Genomic DNA, 13,847 nt, shown 5'->3' with positions numbered 1-13,847 from the left:
TGGGTAACTTGGGGACTGTGGGGATCTATCTATCTATCTATCTATCTATCTATCTATCTATCTATCTATCTATCTATCTATCTATCTAATCATAGAATATGCAGAGATAGCCCTTCAGAGTCATCAGCAGGATTGAAGGCTTTCATCAAAATGACAAAAGCAAAATTGTGGGGATTTCCTGTGAGTAGATTGGTTCCTTGGAACCTCTCTGGATAAGGAAAGGATGGGAGATCACCCACATATGCTCTGGATGGCTGCTCCTCATAAGGACACCACAGGTCAGCAGTTTTCCACAGGTTTGAGTGTCAGAGACAATGGGATTAGCATCTTGCTCGCAACTGCACCGGAACCTTTTAAGGGACACTAAGTTCGCAATCCTCACTTTCTAATCACTTTTGAAATTGCCTGTTAACCGTCTTAAAGCTATTAGAGACCTTTGGGATGACAAGTTTAAAGTCTTCATTGGGTGTTTATGAAAAAACTCCGAACAAAAGAAAAATTAATTATAAGCTTAAAAAAAAAGAATTTGAAATAAACAGCAAAAAGCTAAATAAGATTTTGATCTAAGAAAGTTATAAACAGATTAAGGGTCCAGATAAATTTGGAATATTGACTTTTACTATAAGATTTTGGAATTAACTATAAAAAATAAACAGCTTCTCATGGGAAACAGATTTGTTTTGGCTATCCTAAGTGATGATTTGAGAAGTTAGACACTAGAGGGGAGTAAAGATTCTAAGCATAGGAAAAAAGAAATACAGACCTGTTCCTGATATCAGTTAATACTGGGACTTACAAAATGACACAAAACGTTATAAGATTGGAAATATTAAAGGAGATCTCTGAAGAATGGAGCCATAAATTAGTAACTACAACATCAACATTGTCAGTAATGATGTCTACTTCTATGGCTAGCCTATGTCTAAAAGATGTTAATGAAGGAATGACAGATGGGGAACAAATTTTATCTGACAAGACAGGGAAAGTACCAAAAGTGGGACTACAAATGACAGATCAAGAGAATGACCTGGAAAATGTTTTCTTATTGGATCTACAAAAGAGGCTTGTTAAACCCTTGAAGAAATCTGTGCCATGGGATAAAGAAGAATTGAAGAGAAATCAAATCCTATGACAATATTGGATTGAATTAAAGATTAAGACTGTTAGAAGGAATATAAAGTTGGTTTATCTGATCAAGGTTAAAATAAGAGGGTTTTTTTTTTTTTGCAAAGTTCTGGCAACTCCTTATGGATTTTTTGCTGACACCAGGATTGAAAAGTTGATGTTTTATGGATTTGCTTATAGATAAAGGATGAGACATGGGATGAAGAGATATCTGTTTGTAACCTTATAGGGAGTGAAGAGTTGTTAAATTTGTTTATATTTATTGTGTTGAAGGTTGGAAGTCACTTCTTTATATATTTATTTTCTTTTTCTTTATTTTCTTTTTCTTTTCTTTCTTTTTCTTCTTTCTTTTTTTCCCTGCACTTTTTATTCTTTTTCCTCATTCTCTTCTCTTTCTGTAAGTTTAGTTTGTATTAGTTTTTACTATTGTAATTAAAATTCTTAATAAAAATTATATTTTAAAAAATGTTAAAAGCAAAATTGTGCCATCAAAACATTTCTTCCTCCTTGCCTCCCACTGCAGATTCCTTTGCAGCCCTTGGTACTCCTTCATGACCTTCTATATTAGGCAAGATTCCATTTTCTGTACAAGTATTCTTTGATTTTAAAATTCAGAATTTGGTGATATAGTTCAGGACTCAGAAATGTACCAGTATGCCTATGAAAAATACATTGTAGGTTAGAATGCATTTTTAAAATATGTTTTGTAGGATATGCATACAACAAATATGCGTATTTTGGAAAAACAAAACAAAAGGTTAAAAATATTGCAGGTGTGATCAAATATATTAACTCATGTGGAAATGGCATAGTTTGGAATAAACTGATTCGCACACACCTACCCCAAACTTCTCAATCTTTTCAGTGTTGCCTTAATAATGCATTACTTTTATTTCTTTAAAAATCAGCCAAATGTGACTCTCTTGGCAATTTTTCACCTACAAATGATGAAACTTCATAGCACCTACAAATGGGTTGAACTTCATAGCATTGTGATCAGTGTTTCTGAACAATGTAACAACTGTACCCTTCACACTTGAATCTGGGCAGCATTTAGGATTCAGCCAGGTTGTCACCCCTTTGACAGTTTCACAATCAACTGATATCTAGAGATTCTAAATTAGAAGTCATCAACCTCATGCAATAGCAAATTTGACAACTCCCCCCTCTCCAAAGGAGAAGGAGAAAATTACAGAAATCTACAAAGGCATCACAGGAGAAAACCCAAATATTGCAACATAGTAGAGTTTTCACATGAGATCTTGCAAGATTTTGGTGATCTCACAAAACCTTGTGCAGGATTACCATAAGATTTCAGTATTTCATTGTAATGGGATCAAAAAGATTTCCTGGCACTGCCAGAGAAATTATGGTATTCTTGTATACTGTGTGCTGCTCCCGTAAGAATAGACATTTCATATTTAACACCATGAGTAACTGCACAATTCTCACCTTAAACTATGATAGAGGCTTTACTGCTCTAATCATACTGCAGTATGAATACGAGAATTCCTTAATATGTCTGTTCATATCTGCTAAACTTGTAATGTGCAAATTGCTAACACACACCTCTTAGCCATGGTCTGATCTTCAGAGCAGGCTAATTTAGCTCTCTTAAATGAAACTGGCCAAGGATAAAATCTAGGGTCATTAGTTCACACTATATTTTTCAGGAGTAAGGATTTTTTTTCTTTTTAGTCTCTAAAATAATTGATAAAATCCAGTTCTACCCTTTGATGGCAATAAGGAAGCTTCTTAGCCTCTTCATTATTTTCATATTTCAGGGCTTAGCAATGTTTGGGGAGAATAGATTTTACTGATCAAGCTCTGTAGATTTTCTGCCAATTCATTTTTAACATACTGTAGTGACTGTTATAAGAAACAAAAACATGAAGAATGAGTACCTTTCTGTCTTCCTTCCCCCTTTCTTTCCATATCACCTTATTTTTTTCACATTGCAGCCTCAGGGTATCAACTGTCTTGCTCATATTATTCTGTAAGTCAGTCTAGGAGCTTTTTAAGGCTGAAGATAGGATATCAAGGTTCAATAAATAAGTAAAATAAAGCTCACCTGTATGTATTGGCTGCGGGAACTCTCCACATCTGTACGCCAGGAAAATGTTCCTCTGTTCCTACCAGTACACTAAGATTGGAGGTCCTATAAGCATCATTACACTGGGTCTGCGTGGGCCCTTGTGCCCCACTGGCACCACAGGTGGTAAACATCCAATTATCTGAAAGAGACACATGCAAGTATATCCTCAGTATCAAATATATTATTATGCAGCTGTTGATAACCTCAGCTGCTGAGGAAGAAACCTCACAATCATAGTATAGATTCAAGTGTTCCAATATGCCATGTGCTCTCATTATTTAATAAAGAGGGCCCCAACACTGCAAAGCACATGCAGGATAGAACTGATGGTAGGAGCAAACATGGTGGAACTTTGAGATTTGAAGGATACAAAATATATGTAGGAAACAAACAGAAATGAGAGATACCCCCAAAGGAACTCAATAAGGATTGAGTATCTTCAATAGATATAGACTACTGAGAGAAAAAAACAGAGAAAACTGAAGGAAGGAGTCACTGGAATCCTGACATAGGTTAAGCCTGTCCTTCATACTGCAAGAATCATCCCACAATGCTCCCCAGTAAATGTAAAATCTACAGATAACAAATTATTAGCCCCTAATAATTTGTTATCTGTATTGATGGAGAAAATGACAGCGTTAAGCAACTAAAACTTAATCACAATTGTTTTTAGCTATATTTGTATGATTTGGGTTTTCCCTCTATTATGCCTTGCATTTCAATTTTTTTCATGTTCGTGCAATTCATGAGGAATTCGTGTACCTCAGTTACTGCTAATCAGAAAAACAGAGGGACATCCTGCCAGCAGTCTTGGAGTCTTAACATCTGAGGGTCTGAAAGTAGGTAGATAATGTCCTTTATTCTCCCTGACCTTCACATGCTCAGTTGCAAATTCTGAAAAGGAATTATATTCAAATTTACCTGAATGCAAATACAGCATTCTGTGTGATCTAGGCCCCAGTAAAACAGGTTTCCTGATTGTGGGGGAAGCTGTATTAACATTCAGGTAAGGACAGTTCCATGTCAGGCCTCCAAAGCCAAAAGAATGATGGGTGGGGTCAGGATGTGTACTCCAAACACTTGAAGTGAACACCTTAAAAGTGATCATTCCAAATTAAGTCTCACTGAGTTCAGTGGATTTTACTCTCAGAAAACATGTATGTAGGACTGGACTGTGCTTTACTGAGGGCTTTTGTATTGCTGTCATAGCGTTATACTGTTTTACTGCTTTTGCTATTCTCTTATAGTAGAAGGTTATGATAAAAACATCCAAAATCAAGGATGTAAAATGTACAGCTTGGAAAACAACTATACCTCTTTTTCAATCCATAGAGCCCGCACCAATGGGTAGGCCAAATTTCGCACACACATTTTTTGTTTTAGGAGTTGAGGGTTAATGGACAAAATGGATGTCCTAAGACTTGAAGGAACTTAAATCAGAATAGAAAATCATGTGAGAACTATATGTGCATCATTTCGCCCTTCTTGGAGAACTGGTACAAAGATAACTGAGATAATAATTTGAGATACAAAGATAATTGAGAGCCAGTCTGGTCTAGTGGTTAAGGCTCCAGGCTAGAAACCAGGAGACTGTGAGTTCTAGTGCTGGCTTAGGCATGAAAGCTGGCTGGGTGACTTTGGGCCAGTCACTCTTTCTCAGCCCAACTCACCTCACAGGGTTCTTGTTGTGGGGAAATTAGGAGGAGGAAGGAGTATTTGGTATGTTTGCTGCCTTGAGTTATTTATAAAAATAATAAAGGCAGGATAGAAAATAAATAAATAGATAAATAAATAAATAAAATTAACTGCTTTTTAACCTTCAATAATGGCTTTCCTAATGTGAAGGCTTAGAACTTTCTTGTCCATACCTCTGTTCCAGAAATGGGAGATAAAGCCCATGAGACAGAGAAATGAGTAGAATTTGTGGCTTTTGGACTTCCCAGTCCTAAGCTGAGATGTCTATTGCACTGAGGTAGGCTTGTCCTGTACAGCACATCATTATGATATATTAGTGAAATAATTTTTAGCACATTCAGGAAGGACCAAAAGTATCTTAGAAGCTCTTACAAAGACAGTACATGCTTTATATATTCTGATTATTGCATCTGTTTTTCTGTGGTTTTCTTAATGTTGAATCCACTCCCTTCTCTTACAAAAGTAAGCTGTCCACATTTTCAAGACCTAGAAGCCAGGGTTTCATGACTCTGATGCCATCGGGCAAATGATGTTAATACGGTGATTAATAATTTCTCAACTAAGTGTTAGAGCTGAAGGGGGCAATTTATCACATACTTATGTGATAGCCTTATGCTGTGGCAAGATCGCTCATAGCATCAAGCTGTAAAGGATGGAATCCTGATCTGTTATATAAATGGGAGTTTTGCATTAACTTCAGTGGGATCTCAAAGGCACTCCTGATGTTCCTAGTTTCATAATGCCTCAAGGGAAGGAATGAGAAACCATGTGGAAGAATCTAGGAATTTCAAATTAATGGGGTAAAGATTCTGAAACAGAATGCAAGTTACATTTCCTATTTACACCTTTCCTTAGCCAATTTAATATTTCTGAAAAGTATTGCCCTCCCACAGAAATTCATGTTCCTCAGTGTAACTGCTAATCAGAAAAACAGAGGGATATCCTGCCAGCAATCCTGAAGTCTTAACACTTCGCTGTCCCAGTAGGGTTAGGCCAGCTGTAACAGAGCATATGTTAAATAAAATGAGGAAGCAAAAGTTTATACCAGGAATACTAAGAAACAGTTGTGATATCTCTGGTGAAAAATTAAACATTTTCCTTCAGGTGGTAGCAAGTGACCTTGAAAAATGTTTAAAAAAAAAAAAAAAAGCACACAGCAAGAGCGATTAAAACAAGAAAAATTAAACTGTGAAGATTTATCCCTATATCTCATTAAGAATTAAGGACAATTTAACTGTTGTTTCATATACTAATGAGTTTCCTATATCATGACCTCATCCTTCACATTCTAAGTCTGACAGTGCTTATATTCTTTACATTATTTCTGACACTAATAGCTGCCCAAACATAAAATAAGAATATGCTAAAAGATGCATGACAACATTTCATATTCACAAACCTGTACTCCTAAACATGTATGACCTCCAAGCCAGAGAGAATTTAACATTTTTTCCTACTAACCTGAAAAGATGAAATGGCAGCTCAGAATCTGAATCTGTATTTATATTTAATACAATTATTGAATAATTTATTACAATGTATTAAATGATATGTAATGCCTTTATATTAGCTGTATAATTAGGGCAGCTTATTAAACAATGAGGTATAAAAAATTAAAAACTATACCCAATTATTCATACTAATTATTTCAAAACTAGTGGTAGTGTTAATTGCATGTGTATATAAATGCTGTAAATAGCAACCACTAAGCAGCCTTGGGCCATTGGCAGAATGACTGAATTATTTCTCTGATGCATTCTTACAAAATCACCTGGTACTGATGCCAAAGAAACATTTCTTGAAAAACAATTCTGCGGAAGCATCTTTGGGGAGGTTAGACAAATCCAGCTGAGGTATCACAATACCTTCAGTATTCCTTTCAGATTTAATTTGTCTCTGCTCCCATTTTTCTTTCTTATTCTTATGTTTAATTAATGGCTCTCATGTATGCCTTATTCTGAACAGGACTGGTCACCTGTGGCCACAAGATGTCAGCCAGACCACAATTTTGTGGAGGTGTCTTTTCTACCTCTAAAGACCATTGCCTTCCCCATCGTTTCAAATTCTACCTTTAAAGATAACTTTTCATGGTTGTATATGTGCATTTGTATTCAAATATTTTCAGCAAAATGTCTGGATGTAATATCCAGCAGGGGCTGTGGTGTAATTCAAACATATCTAGATTTTCTTTTCCTTTTGAAATGTTAAATAGGGATCCACTTTTATGAAGGGGCCTCTGCTGATAGGCCCCTGATTCCCTCAATCCAGTATTGCTGTCTCCTGGCAGACAGCAGCTTCTTGGGACTTGAGGTGTCCATACTATCAGAGATGCTGGGAAGGAAACCTGGAGCCTCCCCCATCTGAAGTGTGTATTGTTCTGCCTTGCCCTGTGAAGCCTCCCCAGGAGTGTGCCGATGTGGACATTGACCAGTATAAAGAATTGGAGACCTGGTGGGAATGGGGCTAGTCCTACATTAGGCAAAGGGAAACCAATCACCTCAGGGAGACAATACCATCAGCCTTTTATTTTAACATACATTTTTATATGCCATAGTGTACAGACTAAGACACCACCTAAGGAAATGGGATTATTGGGTAGTTGGAAAATAAAATAGCATCCAAATTAAAACTGCCACAGAAAAGAAGGGCACCGTAATGTGAACCTCACCATCTAAGCCTGGCAACAGTAGCAGGTGAGACCAAGGAAAATGGTTAATATCCTCCTCAAGGTGTGGTACTATTTTTACCAAGTGAAAGAAATAACTTCTTCTTTTGTTGGCTTCTGCCACCCTACTTTTAATTCCATTTCATTCAGTGTTGAAAGAGTTAGCCTCTGGATGGATGGATGGATGGATGGACGGACAGACAGACAGACAGATCAGCAGACAGAGAGGCTTGAGACTCTCTGTACATAATTTCTTTCCAACATTTTTTGGGTTGGGGAAAAAAATTAAAATGGAGATATTCTAATGCACTGGTTCTATTGTAGAAACAAAGTCATGTAATTCCCAGTTCCCAGAATTCCATATCAGATGGAAAAGTCAGAAAGAGAGATTTGGGAGTAGTTTTAGATGGGACACCATTTCTCTACTTGTTTTGGAGAGGTGTGTGCACCATCCCCTTATTAAGTTAAACCACTAAATATGTATATGCGGTTTATAAAGTCTTAGTCTGAATACAAATATGAAAGAAAGACTGATTTAATTCACCTTCCCTCCACCGAGAAATTTCCATAGAACCCACATTGATCTAAAAGCTTTATTAAATGTAGCATTTGCCTGAAGCTTTAAGCATATCAAATATCCAACGATCCTTTAAACACTGCCTATGGTACCTTGGAGAGGGAAGAGGTCATTTCCAGTAAAAATCGATGTTTCTCCTTGGTGTATTATTGATTTTTTTTTTCAGTCTTCCCACCAAGAACTGGGGAAAAGAAATCTGCAGGGTGTCACACACAAGCCATTAAAACATCATACAAATTGGTTTCTATAGGTCGCCATGTGTTATGGCAGTTTGGGGTAATTCAATTTAGAGCACAGCTTTTGATCTCCATAGATGAAAGAAGCTGCGGTGAAATGGAACCCCTTTAACTTGCTCCAGAGACTCTGGTGTAGCATTTTCCATCTGCAGACAACCATAGTGCTGTTCTGCATTGTACTGGCGACTGCATGTGTTTCCCTTTGTTGGGTACTAGCAGAACAAAGGGATACCACATCAGTTGGATACTCTTATTATCTGAGGCATGCCTACAAACTGCAAAATCCAGCTAGATTTAAACAAAGTTGCTGAATATATAATCAACCGCTCAACTATTCAGAAGAAATACTGATATAGCAAAAAGGGGCGGACTGTCCCTCAGCCAGGCACAACTCTGAAAAATCCAGGTGCAAGCTAGCCTCCCAGAAAACACACTGCAGGTAAGGGTTGTCTTCTGTCCTTCCTGGTTTGTTTGGATTTGTTGCCCTTTTTATGGCTTGTATAAGATGATAATTTTCCATTCATGAATCTGATGGTAAGCATTCACAGAACCACTCTTCATTCACTGGGCAAAAAGGTTGAATGTCATCTCGAGACCCATACATGCAAGCACATTAACACAAAAAAAGAAGACAAATTATTTGTATTATTTGTATTATCAGTTGAATAGAGTAGTTGAATAGAAACAAGCCCAACATTTCAGCAGTTGCTTGCCCCTACAGCCAGCCCTGGCAAAATGTACTATTTTAAGGGGATTAAAGCTGATGCTCAAAGACTGTAATGTAATTTGTCACTTAGAAACTGTAGGTTTCAGCCAAAGAAATATTGCAACCAGCTAAGCTATATTCATTCCACCTGTGCAAAGTCCTCAGTGGATCGTGATCTCAGGGTACTACTAGTTGATGAGCTTTTCTCTCATCCAAGTCATCCAATCTCACAGTTAAAACAACTTTTCTGATATTTTAGGATGGAAGACTCAATTGTAACAAGCATTTTCACTTGTTTTCATATCTGCAGCAACTGAAGCAAATCACTATTTATCCTTCCTTGTCAATAGTTAAGCACAGAGATGTCTCAGCCAATCTGAGTTCGTCTGCTATATAAGGACTACTTTATCTTGCACCAAAACTCAAATCTTTCCTTTTTCCTGCTGAAAATGTAAGTAAATTGAAACCTTCTCATATGTCCACTATAGCAGCATACCATCTGACACCACAAATTTGTATTGGATCCATTAATGTAATGCTGCCAACCCCAGCATGGTGGGATAATTACAACAAGCCAAGAACCCCTTCCAATGGACCTGCAGACTATCCTATACAAGATGTTCTCCTTTCAATCCTGTAGCAAATGTGGATCCATGTAATTAAATTATTTATTACTTGTTTTCTATGTGTATTCTCTTAATTCCAATTTTGTTGCTAGAAATGCCATAATAAAAAGAGATGCCATTCAATTCCTGGGAAAAAAGCATGATTTGTGCTCACTGTGTCCCAGACATGCACTGTAAACAGATCTGAGCCCACAAGCAAATACTGTATGCGACTATTCTCCCCTTTCTGTTAGTAAGTGTATAGTAAGACTAGCTGGTCTTACCATAATCACACAGGTACTGTACACACAAAGCTAAACATTAAGGAGAGGGGGAAAAAAAAACTAGAACCCTTTCATTTGATGTCTAGTTTTCTACGTGGAAAGATTTTTGAAACCAAATGTAATCAGATGAGCCAGAAGACTAAAGTAAATGTATTCCATATACAGTATATTTATGGGTATGATTCATGGTGGTGGTTTTCACCTATAAAACTCTCTATGACTTTTTCCCTAAGTAACTTGTAGCCAGAATTGACCAGTCATGTATCTTAGGAGAAGCTGCTGGTTGTTCCCTACTTCTGTGAAATAAGGAGGGTCAATTGCTATTTTTCTGTTATGGTCCCAAGCCTCAGAAATCAGACTTGTCCCTTCTTTAACAACATTCCAGAAGATGGTAAAGATGGCGCTCATTTGAAGTGCCATTGGAAGGTAATTACTCACCATCAATTACTGTGATTGTTGTCTTATTATTTTTGCTGGATTAGATGATAATGCCTCCATCAAGATTATTAGGATTACGGTATTTACAACTTTAAATTATTCAGTGTATACCATGGATATTTTAACTGTGTAACTGTTTGTGTTACTGTGGATGTTTTAACTGTTGGTTTTTCATAAACATCTGGAAATTCCAGAAAGATTCAGCGGTATACAAATGTAATTGATAAATATATGCATGAATATATGCATGTAAAACAAAAACACCCTTTCCCATGAGGTGGCTTGAAATAAATTCTCCCCATAGGATTATTTGTCACTTGAAGTCAATACTCATAATTTACATCACTTTATATGCTTTAAGAATTCTCAGATCTGTGCCCTACATTTCTTAATCAGCTTCACATGATTTATATTTTGGATACCACCAAACATCTGGAAAAAAAATGTGCCCTGGAATCAAGGGAAGGCCAGAAACAAGTTGGTGGTGAAGAGCAGCTAGTTGACAACTCCCCTCTCAGCACAACGTACTGGAAAAGCAAGTAGCCAAGGATCAAAGTTACAAGATGCTGCAATACACTAGCATGCCAGTAACCCCTGGAGTCTATTCACGTAATTCCCAGTTGTTGAAAAGCTACTGCCAGAGACTGAAGGAGGCAATGTAAGAGCACAATTATCTGTACTGGAACAAATTAAGTTGCAGCCAGCCCAACTGCCTCCCATATGGCTTACCAGATTCTTTAAAAAAAGTAGTAAGCCAAACATTAAAGCAGTGCCTGACACATATGGTTACCCACAACAGCCCCCAGGCACCAGGCTGCCTCTCAGCATCAAGACTTCCAGGGAGCTATCAGAGTTAATAATAACTGTCTGGCACTCCTGCTCATCATCCAGAATGTCTTGCAAAATCGAGCATGCCTGATGTACAGAGGAGCTTAAACAACTGCAAGTATCTTAAGATTAATTTTAGAAAACTTAATCAGACCTGCAGGGAGAAAAGACGCATATATTCAGCTGGAGTAGAAAGCAATTTCGCTGCTCAAAAATGTGAGCGTGCAACTGTAAGGAGAACAGCAACAGGCATCTTAACTGTGCCTCACAGGTCTAAGTGCATTAACATAAGTAGTTCTGAGCCAATAGTTAATTAAGGAGATTTATTGAAGAAAAGCTTTTATTAAGATTAGAGAAGGTAAAACGTATCACATAATTACATATTGCATGAACCTAATACTACCTAGCAAAATTCATTCTCTGACAGAGTTCCCTCCATCCCATGCAAAACATAATATAACTTTGAAATGTTTTCTCAAGAGAGAACCATGTTTGTCTTTTGCTGCAAAAACTTAGAATGGTTTTTTTTTTTGGTGGCATAAACTTTCTCAGATACATGATGCCTTTTACCCAATACAGTAGTTAGATACCAATCTGACCCACCCTCTTCTTGTTAACAATCAAATTGGATGATCTCATACATATTGGTCTCAAAATGAAATGGGACTACCCATAAATAAAGCACTAGATTCTATATACAGGAGAACTCCCTGGAAATGCAGGGGGGCAAGAATTTAATATCATAGCATGACAGGACAACATCACAAGTGGCCGAACAAGAATTTGTGCTCAGTGAACTTCCAGGATCTATGTGGAAAGTGAGGGTGGTTGAGTCATGGAAAGCTGAGGTTGCAGTTAAAGAAAAAGGAACAGGAAAGACTGAATGTGTTGAGTTGGATTTGGTCTGCTTCAGCTTTTACCAGTTCATAATATAGCCATGTGCAGATTGCACTGCATGTGAGAAGAACTAAAATGGGAGGGGGGGAGGAGTGGCAGGAGATCAAGATGCTCTAGGTGCACCTGTAAAACTCCACCTAGCTTTTTGTAAAGAACTTTGCACACTTAGGACAAGTAAGATTGATCAGCTGAGCATATTTTGTTGTATCAACACCTTGACCCATAAACCAAAACTTTGGAGAAGCAATTTTTATTGGGAGTGAGGTTGGGAATGAAAGTATCACTCCAAGTTCTGAGAAGCAGGGAGCCACTATTTGCATCTCTCACACACACACTAAATAAACAAATAAATAAATGTGGATCTATGCAATTAAATTATTTATTACTTGTTTTCTATGTGTATCCTCTTAATTCCAATTTTGTTGCTAGAAATGCCATAATAAAAAGAGATGCCACTCAATTCCTGGGAAAAAAGCATGATTCGTGCTCTTGGTGTCCCAGACATGCACTGTAAACAGCTAGACAAAACATATCTCAATAATTTACAAAACAACCATCTAACACAGTAAAGAAGGAAACTTCATTTGTGTTGTTCCTGCTTAATGGCATCTCTGTGTGCAATGGAGTGGGATCTAGCACATTAACTTTTTTTGCAATAAGTTGGACAGAGGTTAATGGTGGAAGGAAATGTGGAAAATGGCCTTCAAGCTTGCAGTGGATCTGCACAAAGGCTGGAGTGCCTGTATGGATATCTATATCTATATCTATATAATATATTGTTACTTAGCAATAAACAGTCAAACGGAGAGACTGGGAAGAAGCACAGTAATGAAGAAAATAATGGGTCTTTCTGCTCTGTGGAAATTAAATGGTTTTCTTAGTTGAGCAAAAGGAGACCAAAGGCAGTGAAGTAAATTGCACAGAAGTTAAATGAGTCATGCATGTCAGCCCTCTCTGCGCAGGGCATTAGAGACATCCACACCCCAAGCCTTGTTTGGGGGGAATGTAATCTGAAGAACTCTTAATTGGCAAGTTGGGTGGCCATGTACATTGATTACATAAAGAACTGACCTCTGTTAATTAGGAGTGAGAAAGACCATTTGAGCTGACAAATAGAAAAAGAAAAGGTGAAGAGGCACATGTGTGAATGGACAGGAGCATGCCAGTAGAACAGAGGCAGGCGACAGTGAACTGGCTGGTTGTGGTTTTCATTTATTTCTTTTGTGTGTGATTTATATCCTGCTTATCTGTTGAGAAGGCCCTCGCTGTTTTACACTAATGCCATTCTGATGCATGCTGTTGAATCAACACAGCCATGCTAATTACTTCCAAGGGTGTTTTTGCTTTTCCTCGCTCTGCTCTGCTCTTTCCTCCTCTGATTCCTCTGTAACCTGGCTCTAGCTTCTCATCTGGTCTGTTCACTCACTTCACTCACCCCACAGTCTGTCCCAGCCGCTGCTGATGCCACACCCATTTCTATTTCTGTATGAAAAAAAGCCACTACAGCAATATGCTGCAGGGCAGGTACCACAACTGGTAAACTCATTCCTAGAGTAATACTGATGGTGACTCTTGTAAGGTCACTGAAGAGGCACCATCTCTGGAACCTCAGAGTTCAGTCACTTGAAAAACACACATATATAGACACACTCTGAAAAAAGGAGTAACAATAGCAGGAAGAAGGACAAAGAGAATA

The 13,847-nt window shown here is 37.6% G+C and overlaps 1 protein-coding gene across 1 annotated transcript in view; it reads right to left on the bottom strand.

Annotated features, from left to right (window-relative positions):
* ALK (ALK receptor tyrosine kinase) overlaps positions 1 to 13,847 on the bottom strand; it is a 693,943-nt gene that overhangs the window by 61,877 nt on the left and 618,219 nt on the right. Inside the window, exon 12 of the mRNA XM_063289507.1 lies at positions 3,197 to 3,359. Within this exon, the coding sequence (XP_063145577.1) occupies positions 3,197 to 3,359 (163 nt within the window). The remainder of the gene's footprint in view (positions 1 to 3,196; positions 3,360 to 13,847) is intronic.

This window comes from Candoia aspera, chromosome 1, assembly GCF_035149785.1.
Source record: "Candoia aspera isolate rCanAsp1 chromosome 1, rCanAsp1.hap2, whole genome shotgun sequence".
Lineage (NCBI taxonomy): Eukaryota > Metazoa > Chordata > Lepidosauria > Squamata > Boidae > Candoia > Candoia aspera.
This window is presented reverse-complemented; position numbering and strand designations above follow the sequence as displayed.